The sequence below is a fragment of the Coregonus clupeaformis genome, chromosome 19, assembly GCF_020615455.1.
Source record: "Coregonus clupeaformis isolate EN_2021a chromosome 19, ASM2061545v1, whole genome shotgun sequence".
Lineage (NCBI taxonomy): Eukaryota > Metazoa > Chordata > Actinopteri > Salmoniformes > Salmonidae > Coregonus > Coregonus clupeaformis.
In genome coordinates, this window is record NC_059210.1 from 26,169,083 (window position 1) to 26,188,506 (window position 19,424).

Consider the following 19,424-nt stretch of genomic DNA (forward strand, 5'->3'; position numbering starts at 1 on the left):
TATGGCAACAGAAGGCAGGTAGACACAATAGGAGACATTACAAAATACTATAAAATGGTACCTGATGAAAAAGGATAATAAAAAGCATCTGAAAGTACCACTCTACTTGAATAAAAATGTGTTTTTAAAAAGAGGCAGGTACACACTAAGAAAAGAAGGTTCCTCAAGGGTTCTTTGGGAAGGGCATGGTTCTATGTGGAACCATAATGACTCAAATAACCATTTGAGCCGTTCAATGGTTATTTGCAGTTCAGAAAATAGTTATTTCCTCTTTTAGTGATAATTAAAATGTAGGGGCAGTGGCTCATTATAATTGTTTGTGGCGTGGTTTGAGTACAGCTCTTTTTGTGTAACCGTGAGTGAGAGTGTCATTCCAGTTGATCTAATCTGTTGTCCGTTCCAGCCATTACTATGAGTCCGTCCTCCCCAATTAATGTGCCACTAACCTCCTGTGTTCTTTATAGAACCATTCTCCATAAAGATTCTATAAAGAACCATTAAAAAGGGTTCAATACAGCATCAAAAAGGGTTGTACCATTAGCAGAACCCTATTTGGTGCTATATATAACTTTTTTTAAATGGTTCTTTATAGAACCTTAGGAAAGGGTTCTTTATAGCACCGTAAAGGTTACATTTAGAACCTTATGAGCATGGTTCTTTATTGAACCTTCCAAAAAGGGTTCTATATAGCACCAAAAAGGGATATGCTGTCATTACGAGCCAAAGAACTGGCACTATATAGAACCATTTGTTTTTAGTGTGTAGAAACCACCTCTCTCCTAATGAAAAACACAATAACACAAAATGGCTCATACTGACTCCAGTCCAGGAAAAAAATAAACTCTCCAATGTGATCTGGCCAGCTTCTACCTTGAGAATAAATCATCTTTCTGTGTCAGCAATATGAATGGAATGGGGTCAGGCCTTTTTCTGATTCTCTGAGCTAGGGGCAAGATTACTCCTTGTTCAAGAGATGGAGCGAGAGCACCCTACTGAGCCTAATACTGGATACGCTCACCTATAATTGAGGCAAATCAATGCTATTGACACAAAAATATTGTAAACCAACCTTGTCCCTGGCTGGCTGGGGTTAACCATCTCCCAGCTGGTCTGTTCCCTCACCCAGAGGCAGACACTGGGTGGGATAGCATGGTTAAAGCCAGCTGAACAGTTATAGAAATATAACCAACCATCCCTTCTCTGGGGCATTGGACTGTGCTCAAATGTGACCTCCAATGTCATGGTCACCGATCCCACTCTCACTGCATATAAAGAGGGAACAGAAATGCAAAAACTCTGTCAAAACTCCCATTTGTCTCATCCATTCATGTCCCTTGTCACATTGTGCAGCTGCATGGTCTAAGGGCCTCTGTGTTGTGGTGATGGCACCATTGACAATGAATGGTAATTAAAGGGCTGCCTGGATGCTGACATTCTGTTCAAACATTGCAGGTGTAACGCTGATCAGATAAACTCCCAACACTACTGTAGCACCACCCTACTCTCTGTTACACTCTTAGAAAAAAAGGGTTCCAAAAGGGTTCTTTGGCTGTCCCCATAGGAGAACCCTTTTGGTTCAATGGAGAACCCTTTTTGGTTCCAGGTAGAACCCTTTTGGGTTCCACCTTCAGTGGAAAGGGTTCTACATGGAACCCCAAAATATTCTACCTGGAACCAAAAGGGTTCTACCTGGAACCCAAAAGGGTTCTTCAAAGGGTTCTGCTATGGGGACAGCCGAAGAACCCTTTAAGGTTCTAGATAGCACCTTTTTTTATAAGAGTGTACAAGACAAATCCCTCAAGGTGAACATACAAATTCATTTTGCCTGACTGTGAAATGTAAATGTCGTGTTCTGGTCTTCAAGTCTGGTTGTGATAACAAGATGATCCACTTTGACAGGTTCTCAGATTTGGCTACAGGAAGTCTTCCTTCCCCAGGGGCTACTTGATGCAATCCTCTGTTCCTCCGTTCCCAAGGTCAGTGTTGGAAATTACAGTCTGTTCACACCAGTCAGTCCCCACCTGGCTGGCAGAGTGAGAGATGCAGGTCACAGGTAGGAAGGTAAGAAGCAGCACAGTATTCCCCTCCACGCACATCGAGTTGTTCTCCCTACATAATTATAGCCCAGAGAGTTGTGATAAACATCAATGGTGGAGAGGAAAGGGAGACAGGCTGTCAAAGGCAAGATGTGAGATGCATCCTCAGACTTCTCAGATCAGCCGAGCTGAGACTAGGATTCCCAGCAGTCAGAGACTTGACTGAGGAGGCTCGTCTTGGGTAAATCTCATCCACTAAATCAAACAGACTAAAAATAACATGTTGTCTTTCCTGAGCAACCCCCTGGCATAATAGCAGAATATTATCACACTTAAACACTTACACATACGCACACACACACACACACACACACACAGGCTGTTCCAACAAAGTTCAATTCCCAAAGTGTGATAGTATCCAATACACGTGACAACCCATGAATCTCAGGGAATTGTTCTATTTAGTCGAGTATATTGCTGATTTTGACTGTGACTCAAAACGAATGTCTGCCTCCGAACTACCCCACCCAAGCAGAGTCAGCAGCATTCAAAGTATCCAGGACATGTGTGGGTTGCCTTCAGAGCATGGCCAGGTCAGAATTCAAGTGAGAATTAGTACATAGGTCACAACACACGTTACATCATTAAAATAGGAACAAAACAATGTAGGAAAAATAGGGCAAACAAAAATGCTCAGGCCATCTGTGAAGACAGGATAGGTGCAGTACAACCAGACAGCTGGAGCCAGGTCTAGATCTGTACAGAGCATGCTGCTCCAACACACACTCTCTGATCAGACACGTGGAAAAGCTTTGTGGCAACACAAGCAGTGTTAGGGAAGCTACTCTAAAAATATAGTTTACCAAGCTACCAATTACTTCACAATGGAAGAAGTTAAGCTACACTAAAGCTACCCTTAAGAAAAATATAGTTTATTTAACTAAAGTTACTTTGAAAAAGTAGTTCACTACATCCAAATTACTTCGTGAAAAATTATCATATGTAAATCGGAAATGTCATAGACTATAAATTGCAATAACAGATCACTTTGGGGTCAGATGTTAATAGAATGTGTAGTTTAGCCTATTAAACACAAAAACTATGTTTAAAGTGAGAATTTGTCAGGTCTGATGCCGAAAAAGAAAGGAAATGATTGCCTACTTCACCCATATTTTATATTATTTTTGCAAAAAAAGTAGTGTGTAGTTCCAGTAGTTAACTAAACCGCTAAATAAAAAATAAAAATAAAAAGTAACTACTAAAAACACTACCTAGATTTGAATTTAGTTCAACTAACAGCAAGCTACTGCAAAATGTAATTAAATTACTAGTTGAACTATTACTGAACAAAAATATAAACGCAACATGCAACAATGTCAAAGGTTTTACGGAGTTACAGTTCATATAAGAAAATCTGTCAATTGAAATAAATTCATTAGGCCCTAATCTATGGATTTCACATGACTGGGCAGGGGCACAGCCTTTGGGTGGGCCTGGGAGGGCATAGACCCACCCACCCCAGCACAAGGTTCACCTGTGTAATGATCATGCTGTTTAATCAGCTTCTTGATATGCCACACCTGTTAGGTGGGTGGATTATCTTGGCAAAGGAGAAATGCTCACTAACATGGATGAAAACAAATTTGTACACCAAATTTGAGAGAAATAAGCTTTCTGTGCGTATAGAACATTTCTGGGATCTTTTATTTCAGCTCATGAAAAATGGGACCAACACTTTACATGTTGTGTTTATATTTTTGTTCAGTGCTCCCCAACACTGAACCCTAAGTCTTCATATCTCCTATCTCCCACTAAAGCAGTGTATCAGAAGTGATATGGCGCCGTGCAATGCCAACGTCTTCTATCATCACTCACAGAAAACGAATTCAATTTCAGGGACAATTAACCGCTCAGATCTAATGATGACATTTTGTGTCAAATATCTCAAATGCTCACTGAGTTTTATTAACTGATGCTTAATTCCTCTAACGGAACACATTAGACGTAACAAAGGAACAAAAACATCAAGCAATTCCATGGTGTATGCATGGTGATGTTAGTAACCCACTTGTGGAGTATTTATGTTTTATTAGACGGGCAGCAGGTAGCCTCCCGAAAGGTTGCTGGTTCAAATCCCGAGCCGACTAGGTGAATAATCTGTCGAAGTGCCCTTGAGCAAGGCAATTAACCCTAATTGCTCCTGTAAGTCGCTCTGGATAAGAGCATCTGCTAAATTACTAACATTTAAATTAGTTATCATCTGGCAGTCTGGAACATTGAGCAGCATTCACCACTGAACACATACTTCCCTTGTCAACAATGGACCCCAATGTGTCATGCTCCAACCTCAAATGGCTTGTCCAATATGCTATATTGGAGAAAATCAATCATTCGTCTTTCACAGCATTGCCCTCAAATGCCCAATTTCAGGGTGCTCTAAATGCATTTGCAAAACCTGCCACTGAAGGTATGAAAGATACACTTGGTTTCCCCGTCTTCTCAGATTTCACACCAATGTCTAAGTAAATAGCTGCTTGCGCTGACATGCACGGCTGGGCAGGATGCTGCTGCACAGAGCACGGGGGATTTCACATGAAAGCTGTCAGACAGTGAGTGTCACAGTCAGACATAGGGATGTGGCTGTGCATGTGCTATTCCTGGTTTTACACTAGTGGATTCCCTACTGACACACTACTCTGTTCTCACCTCTTACTGTTCGGTCCCCAGCTAAATACAAGCAGCTAGCACACTGTCATCACCCTCTCTCTCTGCAATCATGAAAATAACAGCAAAGCAAAAGGCTGTTAGTCAAAAAGTCAGCTCGGTTTACATCTCCCTCTCCCTCTGGTCAGACCAGCTGTGTGATGCAGATTGGGCTTTCAGACTCATAGCAATTATCATATCTGAAGACCCAATAATTCATGCTGTATGTGTGAGCTGAAAATAGCAGCAGAGAGTCAAGATAGTGAAACAAGTTTGTGTTTGTGTTCCCCGAACAGCAAACAACTTGACACCGCAATCAGTTGCCAAGGGAGATGGATTGTAGAAATGCAAGCGGAAGACGTATTTCAATAAGTGCAATGTTCAAGCCAAAGTAAATAATAATAATAATAATAATTGGTCATTTAGCAGACGCTCTTATCCAGAGCGACTTACAGGAGCAATTAGGGTTAAGTGCCTTGCTCAAGGGCACATCGACAGATTTTTCACCTAGTCGGCTCGGGGATTAGAACCAGCGACCTTTCGGTTACTGGCCCAACGCTCTTACCCACTAAGCTACCTGCCGCCCTATGTTGTGTCTTCTTTTTCATGGCATGGCTCGATGAACAAAACAGGAAATTAAACGATGGTTTAACATCGTCAGACAGCTCTGATCTCAGATTAGCTCTGCTTTATGTAAAGTGCATTTTTGTCTTCCTGAGATCTGTGGTGAAACTGATATAAGCAAATGTGACCTTTCAACATATCAAATCACAATTTCCATTCCAAAGGGTTATGACACTTCAACATGTATATGTACTTTAACGGCATTAACATATATTTGAGTTTAGGGGATTTCTGCATACAGTATTTAGAAGACACCTTTAATGTTTATTGTTGCGTTAAAAATCATAATCTTCTACTCTCATTGCAGCCTCTAAAACCTGGTCACTGTAGAGAAGTGGGAATGGTTTTAGACAACATGAGCTACAGCAGCAAGTTGTTGTCCCTATTGAGTCCATCTCTCTCTAGCCCCAAACAAGCAGTGTGTAATAAGCTACAGTCTGATCAATGATTACTCTGCTTAGGCTCACTGAGCACTAGCCTGGTGATAATGAAAAGACTGCAGCTCTGACTGGATCTAGTTCCTACATGGCGTCAGTAAGGAGTCAGGTCAGTGAATGGTACAGAGGGGTGAAGAGGTTTATTGATCACCTCCAGACCATGAATAAGACTACCAATATGATGCTGTAGCTTTTGTTAAGTACTGGTACTACTAAACAGGTTTACACTTGCAAAGGCATCGATACAATGTAATGAAAAGGGGCCAAACTCCAAAATGTATTTTCTGAGTTGGACTTGACTCCAACCCTGTGGCTCAAACTCCCTTCCTGTTAATTCTGCTTTCTCTATTGACAGTATGAAGATGCCACAGACTCACTTGACATTGCATACCCATTGTGTCAGTAAGATAACCCTGTGGTAACCTGGACATCAGGTTAGCTTCCTGGACTGCCTAGCTAAATGACCGTGTACTAGTTAACATGGAGGGTGACAGGTAGGTCTGAGGATAGAGGTCAAAGGTCAGGGTGGGTGTCAGAGTGCAGAGTACGTACGTGCCGTTGATGACCCCGTCAGGGTTGAGCATGGGGATAATCTTAAAGATGTAGGCCTCCCTCAGGGTCTCAGCCACCGGGTCACTGCTACACAGAAACTGCAGGGTACCCTTCATCACCCAGCTGGCATTACTCTCCCCAGGGTGGACCCGTGCTGTCAGAACCACACACGGACGGTTCCCTGGGGGAGGGATGGGGGGTGGAGAGAGAGGGGGAGACAGAGTTACACAGTGATTGCTAGTTCACATGTCCACATTGAAGAGGATTAGTAACACTCTTTACAGTAAATAAGTAAATCCTCGAGCCACCCCTTCTTCCACTATGTTGGAACAAGGCTCTCTACAAACCATAAATCCACATCTTAACACACATGTATTGTTAAGGTTTACTCAAAATGATCGCCTGTCCTATTCAGGTCCCTTGTTTTGAAAAAGATAATCACATTTCTGAAGCCTGTAATACATTCCGTATGTGCTTCTATAGGGCAGAATCTATACAGCAGGTCCTGTGAAAATGTAGATTTTGAAAAAGGGAGAAGATGGATATGCTTTCAGAGGCACATACAATTTTAATTTAGCCTGGCAATTGCGGCCAGGGCTGCCACGCCACAAAAGACAGCCACGGAAGAGACTAATTCCTCTGACTCCTGCATTGATCACTCAGTAATGAGTTTCTGCAAGGCCTGTAAAGTGTACACCTTCTTTATGCTCCATTTCGTTTCTATATTTAATTGAATCCATATGAGCATGAGCAATCAGGTTTGAGCAATAAGTAATTTGTTTTTGTAAAACAAAATGAGATAAAGCAGCATTCTCATACTTTCGTCTTAATTTAACCAGCCATAATTTGGCTGTAGGCTGTCCAGTTTTGACAACAATGATACGTTATGAGTGAATAGCCGAATGCATAACAATGCAGAGTGAAATTATATGATATAAATGGAATGAAGAAAAGAAACACGTTGGAGGGGGAAAATGTAATTGCAAAGCATACGATTTATTTGAGGCTTTTGCAAACTGAAATAGATTGAACGTACAAAGGTGACTGAGCGGGAATGCAGGCATCTTGTGGAAGAGTCCAGAAGATATAATTAGAGTGATAAATATCACATCAGCCAAAAGCATGGGGCTCAATTCCCTGCAATAGCAGCCTGCTTCAGCCTGGAAAAATTGATAATTTACATTTCGATTCAAGAAGAAAAAGATTCCACAACTCCCTTTCATATACACACACTTTTGTGTGAGGTAGTGTATGTGTAACCTATCCGTGGTGTTTGAGTGTTTCCTATTCCTCAACAAGTCAAACCTACGCTACTGAACTGTAATATCTTCTTATGGTGCAACCGCACAAATTAATCAAACAAGCAGCAACACTAGGATGAACTCCTAACTGGAGAACCACACAAACAGACTTACAACAGTAGGCTCTCACACATTCCTCTCCAGATCTACCGTAACCTTGACCCCATTTCCATTCATCCTCTCTATTCAGGGCCTAATAATACTTGGTCTTGGCACATGTAAAGTATAAAGCTTGGAGGGGTGTAGGCGTGTTCTGAAAGGCATCAAGCGATCAGGGTCGTCAGCAGTTCTCCTTGCCAATCTGACGCAAGCCAAGCCAAGCTACCTACACTCGCAGCAGTAGGTAGAGAGAGGCACACAGCCAGGCCATGTGTGTTGTGAGTCTTCTCTTTGATATGGACCTGTCTCGGGCACACAGGCATTATCAGCCAAGCTGTCATACGGAGAACCGGTTGGAAATGTATTTTTGTCTCTCTATCCTACTGGCTATCTGAGCACATATACAACATCCTCAAATTACTTGTTTGTCTTTTTCAAATGTGTGTATATGTGCATGTGTGATTGTGTGTTTTCCTATAATATGCCATTTAGCAGACGCTTTTATCCAAAGCGACTTACAGTCATGCGTGCATAAATTTTTGTGTATGGGTGGTCCCGGGGATCGAACCCACTACCTTGGCGTTACAAGCGCCGTGCTCTACCAGCTGAGCTACAGAGGACCTATGAGTGTGTTAATCTGCAGAACATTTGCTCTATGGTCTCCATACTCAACTGGCGGACCGTGGACCAGATCTGGACCCAGAACGGGGTCAATACGGACTGCAGGTCCCGAATGTTTTTAAATATATTTTTAATTTTTTGTTCTCAGTCAGGCTTAGACCCCTGGTATCATATAAACACACATAAGACATGGAAGAACGCATAGAATTGCTGGAAATGAGCTTTAAAACAGGAAAAAAAAGCTAAAAAAGCTAAATGTGTAGAATTGTGGGAAATTAGCTTTAACATTTTTAAATTCTCTCCGCCAACAAGAGGGGTGTGAACAGTTTGGGGTCGCATGGGTTGCGAGGTGGGGGTTTGTTACTATGCCGATAAATTACATTATCCATTCGGACCTTTGCCACCTAGGAAATTTGTGTGACCGGACCTAGTACTTGAGTTCCCCTGCTCTGTGGTGTACATTTTGACAATAACTGTCCTTTAAGAGTAAATCCACATATTGCAGTCAGATTATAAAGCCTGGACCACTATAAAGTATGCATTTTATTTCATAAAATTATTATCGTCCTGTAGTCTAGGCAACAGAAACACTCAGAAAATAACCACTTTAAAATACAATAACCACATTCACCGTAAAAGCCCCTCGATTCAGTTAACATTAGCTTATCATTCACCACAACCACTTATCCTTCCATTATAATGCACTTGACCGCAAACAGCACAATTATCCTACTTTTCTAGGGCGATGAATTGCTATGAATTGACTGAACATGCCTGAAAGAAATTGCTTGTTTCTGGAAATGTGAAGGTAACAAGTTGACATTAAATGTCTGGTTGCCAACCCACTCCCAGGTCCTTTCCTCTATGTACTGAGTAGTGGTGGTTGTTGATGCATCTGTGCTCTCTACTACTCACCCACTTGGACAGGTGCATCCGTCATCTCCCATGAGGCGTAAGTGGTGTTGGAGGCTCCATCAAGGGCTTTCTCACTGAGCACCTTGATGATTAAGTGACACACTTTAGTCCCTTTGGGTGACTCTACAACCACTCTACCAGGTAATAAATCTGGCCATGAAACGCTTGCTTTTTAAAACAAAAGACAGCATAAAAAAATGCCATATGTGTTCTGGCGTGAACTTGTTGTTACTGAGATGAAGACAAGCTGTACTCAGATGCTTTTGATACACTGTGTAAAGCAGTCCCGTGTAGCTCAGTTGGTAGAGCATGGCGCTTGCAATGCCAGGGTTGTGGGTTCGATTCCCACGGGGGACCAGTATGAAAATGTATGTACTCACTAACTGTAAGTCGCTCTGGATAAGAGTGTCTGCTAAATGACTAAAATGTAAAGTGTCTGGGTTTTTACATTAGTTCAATGGTCCCTTGTGTTGTGATTCAAAGCTCTGTCTGTCCCTATTCTTGTAAGGCTATCTCAATATCAAACCATCCATCCATGACGCCCCATCACTTGGGTCCACAATAACAGATCAAACAAATCCTAATACGAAAGACTGCAGCTTAAAAGGAGAGTTAAAGGTCTGGTCCTTTTCCTGGATCAAGTGGTTTCCTATGTAGGAAAAACCCTGGTTAGTAATAACATTTACATTTGAGTAATTTAGCAGATGCTCTTATCCAGAGCGACTTACAGTGATGTGTGCATACATAACCAGGTCTATGTTGACACGATCGTCACAGTTTCAGCCTCAGCAATCTAAAATCATCCCCAGATAGCTGTCAGATGCAGAAATGGTTCCCTCAAAACAGCCAGCTGGTATGTTGTGCATCACCTGAGGTGAGGAGGAGGCAACACACTGTGAGTGAAAGTTACTGAAACTTTAAATTGAAGCAATCCCTGATCAAATGGCAGTTAGTGAGACAAACACGATATTGGCAGAGGCTGCCTGCCTCGCATTCACATGTACGCAGAAGTACAAAGGGGGCCTTGAGCAATCAAAACCAATCTCTGTTATCCTTTCCTGTATATGCAAATCAGGTCTAATTAGTACAAATCAGGGTTGTCCATTTATAATCATAAGATGAATTTGCCCCGCAAAGCTATTGAAAATGCAGCTTTAATTTTCCATTTTATTAATTAAAAATGTTCCAGTGCAATTGCACTCAGGCTCATTTCAGAGCTTGTTAATTATCAAACATAATCTCAATTAGCATGACAGTGTGGCCAAAAGCTATCTAAAGGGAGGTAACTTTTTCATTATTTCTCTCCGTGTGAAAGTGAAATGTGCCTGGTTGTTGGGACTGGGAGGCTTGTGTACCAATATCATATTTCAGACTAGTTTCACTCCAATAGATTCCAGGGGTCAGACCTCAACAAAACTGTTATTGTTTACTTATCAGGGTTAAACGAGAGCCAGATCAATTGAGATTGTACTTCATACCAATTCACAATGTGTTCGATCACCAGTATGAGTTCAATACAGTATGAAAGACACAATTCATGTCTGAATCAAGCTACAGGACAACAAAAGGGAGAATAAATCGACCTATTCAAAGAGCTATTATAACATTGCCCAAAGCTCAGATCTGAGCCCATTTCAGACATTCTAGAAAACAGCATTCTGATTGAGTTCATCAGTCATTGAGTTCGTACAGTATCATTCCATTGGGTACACCTTGTGAATAACTTTAGGAATGAAAATCACCAAAAGCCTAATACATTCTGAGCATGTATTTACTAAAACCTGGCACCAAAGTTTGTTCCTCAACCGCTGACTGTGGTGACAGTGTGTTATGAGGGTGATGGGGGTGATGGGGGAGCCAAGTCGATCATTCATGTGATAAAGTAATTATCACCTAATGTACCTCGACCAGGCTATCTGACCAATGGGGTGTGATAAATGTGAGCGTTATGACGGACTCGTCAAATATCAGGAGACATACTGAGAATCAGAGAGCAGATGGTGAAAATAACAGTATATAGAGAATGTATTGCAAACAGAGGGGACATTTTCTATTTAACATTCCAAGCTCAACAACAATACTATGTATTTATTTACCAGTACATGCCTTAATTTGTTTCATAATAGTGCATATTTCAAACCCGATTTGATTAGATTGAAATTAAGTTTAAATCAGATACGTAATGAGGCTACAGTAATCATGTTGACAAAGACAATCTATTCTGACTCCTACAGTATCTTTCCCATAGACATAGAATGAATAGAACGGGCATCCCCATCCAAGTCAATTATGGCATAATGGGTGGACTGGTGGCCATTGCGAGTGTACCCATAGACGCAAAGCAGGAAGTAAAAGCAGGAAGTGTACCCATCAACCTGTGCTGTGATTTGTTGAATCAACTCAACTGACATTACACAAAAGACATTCCATTGTATGAGCCACATTAGTTAGCATCATTTGAATGAACATTCTACATTACCATGGAAATTATTGCATCAGAATACCAGGCAGCCATTGCGAGTGTACCCATTAATTTACCATTCAAATTGCCAGGGTTAGAGGTTCCAAGCCCATTCTATTCATTCTATTTCTATGATCTTTCCACCCACACTAACACAATAACATATTTTTTCCTATGGAAACAACATCCTCTGTGTTTAAAGCTATTTCAGATTGGCAAACAAACAAGAAACCAATTGAACCCGAAGCTTATTTCTCACATTATTAGCCCAGAACGTTTTTACAAGCATTTCGCTACACCCGCATTAACATCTGCTAAATATGTGTATGCGACCAATACAATTTGATTTGATTTGTTTAAACTCCTCAAGCTACTCTTATCACAGGACTCTCCATGCACACCCACTCCCACACCCACACCCACACTTGACCTGTCACAAAATGAAATGACCCTTTCTCACCGTGACAGTCATCAATCTGTCTTAGGAGGAAACACAAAGCTTTATTACATTTAGTGGCAAGCAATTATTCATGACCTACACAAAATATTATGATTATATCAGATTACAAATTAGTCTTCATTTGCTTGTTGTGATGGGTGTGGGAGACAGCTAAGTATCATTGATTTAATATCAGCCCTAATGAAATAAAACCACCAAACGTAGTTAATGTTATGGCCGACTACTATACCACTAGAGAGGTGATCTGCAGTGCAATTGACTTGCATAGTGTTCATTGGGGCATAATTATAGCATTAGTTTATAAATGTGTTACATAACAAGGGTATGAATGTGTGTACAGGAGTTAGGACCGACCTTCTCAAATGCCCTCCTCATCCCCTCACAAGGTTGTCATGGCAGCACCACGAAACATTAACTTAATGTACTATAGGCCTAAACACAACTTAAAGGTCCCTGTTTGACAGACAGCACTCTTAATATCCCTAATGGGAATAAGTCCATAGCGTTGCTGCTGAATCAGCCAATTACAGCCTTTCCCACCCTAACATGGCTGGATTGATGCACCACACTGCAGAGTGATGTGTTAGTAGAGTGGCAGGGGAGGACAAACTGATTGATTTGTAGAAGATGCATGTTGTCTGTTGAAAACATGGATTATTGTATAGTGCATGTAGCTATTATAATAGATTACATACATTATGGAAAGGGGATATCTAGTCAGTTGCAGAACTGAATACATGAAACCGAAATCTGTCTTCCACATTTAACCCAACCCCTCTGAATCAGAGAGGTGCTTGGAGCTGCCTTAATCGACATCCATGTCATCGGCGAGCAGTAGTTGTTGGGGTTTAACTGCCTTGCTCAAGGGCAGAAAGGCAGATTTGTCCACCTTGCCGGCTCGGGGATTCAAACCAGCAACCTTTCAGTTACTGGCCCAACGCACGTATTAACCGCTAGGCTACATATCATGGCATGGTCATGTTGCACTGAGGAACAACTGAGAAGATCTATTATTTGTCTCAGGCTGACAGAATGTATAGAGGAGTAGTCTCTCCAATCTATACTAAACCCCTGATACCTGGAAACTTGGAAGCACTTTATTTTAGGGGGCAACATTTAGTAATGCTATATCATCCCTATTCTAGACAGGAGGCCTTATTCAGCTGTTTATGTGGCTTACTATGGTGTTATTTTTATCGGTAGCAGTAAACATAGCTAAGTAGCTACAACAACCCTATTATACTGTTATAGTTGCAGCTACTAGTAAACAGAAGTAGCATCGCTAACCTTCCTTTGATCACCATAAAGGCAGCTGGTACCCAATCAAGGGTCACAATCTTGCTCCCTTCGAGGTTTCCACTATCAGCGCTAATGGTGCAGATCTGAGAAGGCATTCCTGTGCCTCTACAGACAGCCATATGCTAGCAGGCTGGCTGTGGGGGGGGCTCCCCTAAATATTCATCAGCAGGAGCAGTCGGGCCGGGGGGAGGCTGGGGAGGATGGGGGTAATCGGCAGGGTGGGGAGAGATGTGGAGGGATGGGGAGGCAAGGGAGGGTGGAGAGAGGCCCGGGAAAGGCTGGTGGGGAGGCTTGGGAGGGAGGGGAGGTGGGGGGACGGGTGGAGGCTGGGGAGGGTGGGGGGCAGGATGGAGACAGCGCTCCCCTCCCCGGTGGCACGGCCCTGGTTGTGTCCCACAGCTGGGTCAGCTTGTCCCTCCCTCCCTCTCCCCACTCCACACATCCATTACCATCACCCAGCCTCTGTCTGTCTCTGTCTCTCGCTACCTCTTTCAAACCAAGCCAGACACACAGCTCAGACTGCTCCTCTCTCATTCATACAGCATCATCATCGCCTGTAAAGGAATCAGCCTAAACTTAATAAGAATGTCCACAAGGCCATGACGAAAGCCAAGACATAAACACACTGTCCTTCAGAGGGATTACATGTCTCACTTCAAAGCCCTCTCACTCACCTTCTATCTGGCCCATTTGTTTGACTTGGATTCAAAGCAATGTAACTATGAGTGTTATTTATTTTCTCCTCTGACTCCAGCAGTGCATGTATCATGTGGTAAGTCAACAGTTGGCACTGGCAGTGAGTCTATCACCTTGCATTCTCCACATCACAACTCTTGCTCTGACAGGAGTTTCTTTGAGTAATCTCTCTCTCTCACACACACACACACACACACACAGGACAAAACGTGATGTGCACACACGCATGCTCGCAAACACACACAGCAAAGGTGCAGTGGGATGTGGTTTTGTAGACTCACGCAGCTGATGCAGGTCCTTCCAGCTTTTGGAGGAGGGGCAGGCAGTGATAGTGACCAGAGGACAGGGGTTACCAGCCAGTGTGTTACACAGACTCTGCTGCCGGAAGAACACCTTGCGAGGGTCCACTGACCGCTGCAGCACCTGCAGGTGACTCTGAAACACAGCGATAACCACTGGCCTGTAAACTAAACTGCCGTGATGCATGGGGCATAATTGCTAACGCAAATAGAACGTAAACACACATCCAAAATAACCACACTGGACACATGCTCTGGAAGAAGAATGCCAAGACTACCTCAAGGCTTATGTGGGTGTATGTACACACACACACACACACAGCAGGGTGAGCACTGTACCTGGAGGGCAGAGTAGGTATAGGGGTAGTGATAGGCCAGGTAACACACGTCTTCGTTGTGTTTGAAGGTCACGGTAAAGGTCAGGGTGTAGAAGGAAGAGCTCTTTCGGCCTCGGCTCGGACAGAAGCTGTTTCTGCAAAAACAGTATTACTCAAGTTACAAAATGTTATGCCATTAAGAGAAGTCTACTGCAGGGACAGTAATGTTGTGTCAGCACTGACAGCGCTGGTATTGCTAGCTAAAGAATAAAGCGAACTCTAACAAACAAGCCATTAAAATATGCTTGCAATGGATATCACTAAATAAATAATGGTGTGTTGATGCACCAAATTACATGGCAAATCTCACTCTTCTAGCTATCATTAAAAAGGTATCTGCAGCCTATTTGAGTGATGCTAAAATAAATATTGCATAAGTGTCCTCCTGTCACTAACCTGTAGTAGCAGATCTCGGTTCCAGTTCTAATCCAGTTGGGTCGTCCCTCCAGAGCCTCTCTGACAGAGTACAGCACAGGCTGCATCCCTGGGGACAGACAGAAAGCCATATGTTAGGTACTGTACACTACACCTATCTACACAATAATGAACAGATTGATAACAAAACAACGTAAACCACACAGAACGTTGTACCGTTAGACAGGAGCACACAGTACAGGGAGCACATACAGTTTACTAGATCTATAGCACGTATACTCCCTAAAGGACTTTAAAATGCCATTGTACTTTTTTCCAATTACACATTTCTAGGAAGTGCCATTGTGGCCAGGCCCACCGCTGAGTTCTAGAACTGCCGAGGATGAGAAGGAAGGAGCCCTGTGTGTGGGGGACTGGGAATGGCACAGTGAGGGGGACTGAGGACCCACCACCAACCCCCCAACGTGTAGACAGATCAACAATACAGAGGTCCTAAAATACCTATTTTTGACAATCATCTACCTCAGTGCTTATCCAGGGAGGTGTCATTATACTGGCTATTTGTGCTTACCGTAGTTGAACTGGCTGTTGGCTTTATCACAGTTGATGATGTTGAAGCGATAGGGCACGTTGGCCGCCATACCGCTGACCTCGAAATAGAACCACTGGTGGTGCTGGGAGCAGTTGGCGTCCGCGTTCAGGATCAAATCGTACTCGTGACTGAGGAGGAGGGAGGAGGTTGAAGACAGAGATTACGGATTAATCCAAAATGGCACCCTATTCCCTGTATAGTGCACTACTTTTGACCAGAGCCTGTCAAACGTAGTGCACTATAAAGGGAATAGGGTGTCATTTGGGACACATCCTACATCATGAAGAAATAAGTCTTTCCCTCTATGATGTATTCTATCTGTTCTATAGTGTAGCGGTTTTACAAAGACTTTATGTATTATTTAAAGAAATTCCAGTCCAAGTATAGACTAAACCTTTAATTTGATCTGAAATATGTCAACGGGACACCTTCCTTCCAGAACCAAAAGGAGAGGTTAGAGATGCTGTTTGATTTCTAATGCAACGTAAGTAAGCCCTGAGGGGAACATGCTGCTTGTAGTCAGGTCTCTTTCAGGAAGGAGCTGGAACAAAGCGGAGAAGCATACCTACGGACTTGCACAGCTTTGCGCAGGTTTCCGCACTCAAACTTGGAGAAGAAGCGCAGGGAGTCGGAGTGATCAGGAGAGCCCTGGGAGCTGGGGATGGAGGGGGGTACATTAATACAGAGTACCTGACTACATCAAAAATGACTAGGAGGGTAATGGTCATTTTGAATTTTAAGCTTTTGTACTTCAGTGACCGGACCCATCCATTATCAGTCTGACCAGTAACAGAAAATGGCACCCAAGGTTTCTCATTATACACATAAGCTAGCTGAGAGTGCCTGGCGATGCTCTGATTATCAGGCATGCAGTAAGAACACAGCACCAGTCAGGATGGTGTAGCTGCTCTTACAGGATCCATGCTATACCTCTGACATATTCCATTTCCACAGCACTTAAAAAGCAGTTCTGCAGTCAACTGTCAAATCAAAACAGGCGAGTCTGCAGCAGCAGAGCCCAGAAATATCTCTACTCAATGTTCTCTTTCCATTAGACACACACCTATGCACTAAAGTGCTCTGCTGTTCCAACATTTGGTCTGTATAACAAGCAAGATATTTCAGCAGATATTTCCCCATCTCAACCACCTATGGCGGACATCCATTAACAATCCATAGGAGGATAGGGACATATGATAAATGCCTGTGTAGAGGAGTGGCATCAGTCCTAGAGAGTGTGGCTGATTTGTTAACACTCACCTGGGGTCCTCCAGGTCAAACACAACTTCATGAATAATGTCCTCAGGGTAGAGGAGACGCTGGACATCCTTAAACACCATTTTCCTGTCAGAGACAGAGTAGAGTACATATTCACCAAGGATAATACATAATCTATCTTATTAATTATGGTTCTGTAATTACTTTCCTAAATACATAAAGGTATCTTGCTTCTATTACTCTCTTAGATTTGCTAATACTGGCTTAAATAATGATTTATCATCAAAATGAATGGTCCAAATAGTACAGCATTATGTAATCTAAAGCATGTTATGATAGTCTCATTGAGTTAAACAATTACATTAGTGTTCATAAACCCTGGAAGTCAGCCTAAACCCGGCATATACTGTAAATGTACACTGTGTACAAAAAATTAGGAACCTTCCTAATATTGAGTTGCACCCCCTTTTTCCCTCAGAACAGCCTCAATTCATTGGGGCATGGACTCTACAAGGTGTCGAAAGCGTTCCACAGGGATGCTGGGCCATGTTAACTCCAATGCTTCCCACAGTTGTGTCAAGTTGGCTGGATGTCCTTTGGGTGGTGGACCATTCTTGATACACACGGGAAACTGTTGAGCATGAAAAACCCAGCAGCATTGCTGTTCTTGACCAAACCGGTACACCTGGCACCTACTACCATACCCCGTTCAAAGGCACTTAAATATTTTGTCTTGCCCATTCACCTTCTGAATGGCACACATACACAATCCATGTCTCACCAAAAAATCCACCTTTAACAGGTGACATCAATAAGGGATAATAGCTTTCACCTGGATTCACCTGGTCAATCCATGTCATGTCCACTCAGTGTATGTTGCAATTCGACTGGACTTTTCTATATTTCCCCAAACTAAATATAAAATGCCTCCAACCCCTGCAGACCTAGTTTCTCTGTGTAGTAAAGTGGTGAGTCAGCACAGCAACGGGCGTGCCATATATAGTACCGCCTTTCTCTCAGCACTGTAGCTGGAGAGAGACTGTGGTGCGCTTCACTCTCTCCTCTTCTCCTCCTACTCTCCTTTCACCACCTCCCCAAGGTCCCTCATCACTCCCCAACTGAAGAGGAGAGGCGCGGGGCACAGAGAAGCACTGCACCAGACAGCCATCCCTTTCCTCGTCTATATAGGACTACAGGACGGGCAGGAGAAAAGTCTCCACTGCAGCCACAGAGCCCTCCTCATCCCCGTCCAGGGCGCTCTGACTCAGAGCACTCTAAACAAATACACCAGAGGACAATCAGAAAGGCTGGGAGATCCACCAGGAGGCTAGGGGAACACAGGCCGCATGAAGCCTGAGGGTGTGGTTGTTTGATCAGGCCATGCCTGTGAGGACCACTGCCCTGGCTCTACCCCACCGGGTCCTGAGGGGACAGAACAGCCAGTAACCATCCCACTGAGTCAGAGAGAGTAAAAGAAAGGCTGAAAACACTTTCTCATGTTCTCTAAGAAAGCAGGGCCCAGCAGACGGGATGCCCTTCAAATCAAATTAGTCTACTTGTTTTTTCTTAAAAATATCAACTTTAGATGTGTTTTACATGAGGGAAATCTCAATTTATATACACTTCTGGTGAAAGCGGAATTAAAAAATATTTAGAACCATTTAATGTGAACACAGACTACCAAAAAGTAAAGCGCCTGACAAAATTGCATCTGTGCAACCTAAATGTCACAGACTGTCAATCATTTTAAGTCCCGAAAAATGGCTTTTGCAGAGAAGACACTAAATAGAGCTAACATAGACTTATCTCTTCCCAGGATGAGCACAATGAACTGTGAAATGACTGAAATAAACGTTCTTTCCACACAATCTGCCATTTGCACCTTGAAAAGTTCTCCAAGAAAACAAGTTTTGGTCCGGGCAGCTGCCACATAGCCTAATTAGATAACTGAATGAGTGTTTAATAAAAGGTTGGCACTTTGGAATGCATTTGGGTTGACTGACTTCAGTAGAGAGCAGTAGAATGAAAGGGACTGACAAAGATCCTGTGCACTGACAAATTATACAGCTTGGCTGCTTGAGATCATGATAAGCAAAAGGTGGGTATCTATCCATTATGGATTACACACGTCAATGACACTTAAGCATTTGTTGAGACTCACAAATCCCAAAGCTTCAGAAACAAATGACCAAAGCATAATAATCAAAAGGATAAAGAATTACTTAACAGAATACAAATACACTACATGTACACTCTCGCTTATAAATAAGGCCAAAATCAGATTATGTGGAAAACATTTCAAGACTAGCTAAATCCCATCTTTCTGTGCATGTTCTAGTGTAAGAAATTATCTGAATAA

At 42.7% G+C, this 19,424-nt stretch overlaps 1 protein-coding gene across 1 annotated transcript in view; it reads right to left on the reverse strand.

Annotated features, from left to right (window-relative positions):
- The window catches only part of LOC121531765 (cytosolic carboxypeptidase 4), a 154,449-nt gene that overhangs the window by 75,159 nt on the left and 59,866 nt on the right, over nucleotides 1–19,424 (reverse strand). Inside the window, exons 13-19 of the mRNA XM_041837199.2 lie at nucleotides 17,108–17,191; nucleotides 16,413–16,502; nucleotides 15,827–15,975; nucleotides 15,277–15,364; nucleotides 14,843–14,975; nucleotides 14,486–14,639; nucleotides 6,353–6,533 (exon numbers count right to left, since the gene is read on the reverse strand). Of these exons, the coding sequence (XP_041693133.2) occupies nucleotides 6,353–6,533; nucleotides 14,486–14,639; nucleotides 14,843–14,975; nucleotides 15,277–15,364; nucleotides 15,827–15,975; nucleotides 16,413–16,502; nucleotides 17,108–17,191 (879 nt within the window). The remainder of the gene's footprint in view (nucleotides 1–6,352; nucleotides 6,534–14,485; nucleotides 14,640–14,842; nucleotides 14,976–15,276; nucleotides 15,365–15,826; nucleotides 15,976–16,412; nucleotides 16,503–17,107; nucleotides 17,192–19,424) is intronic.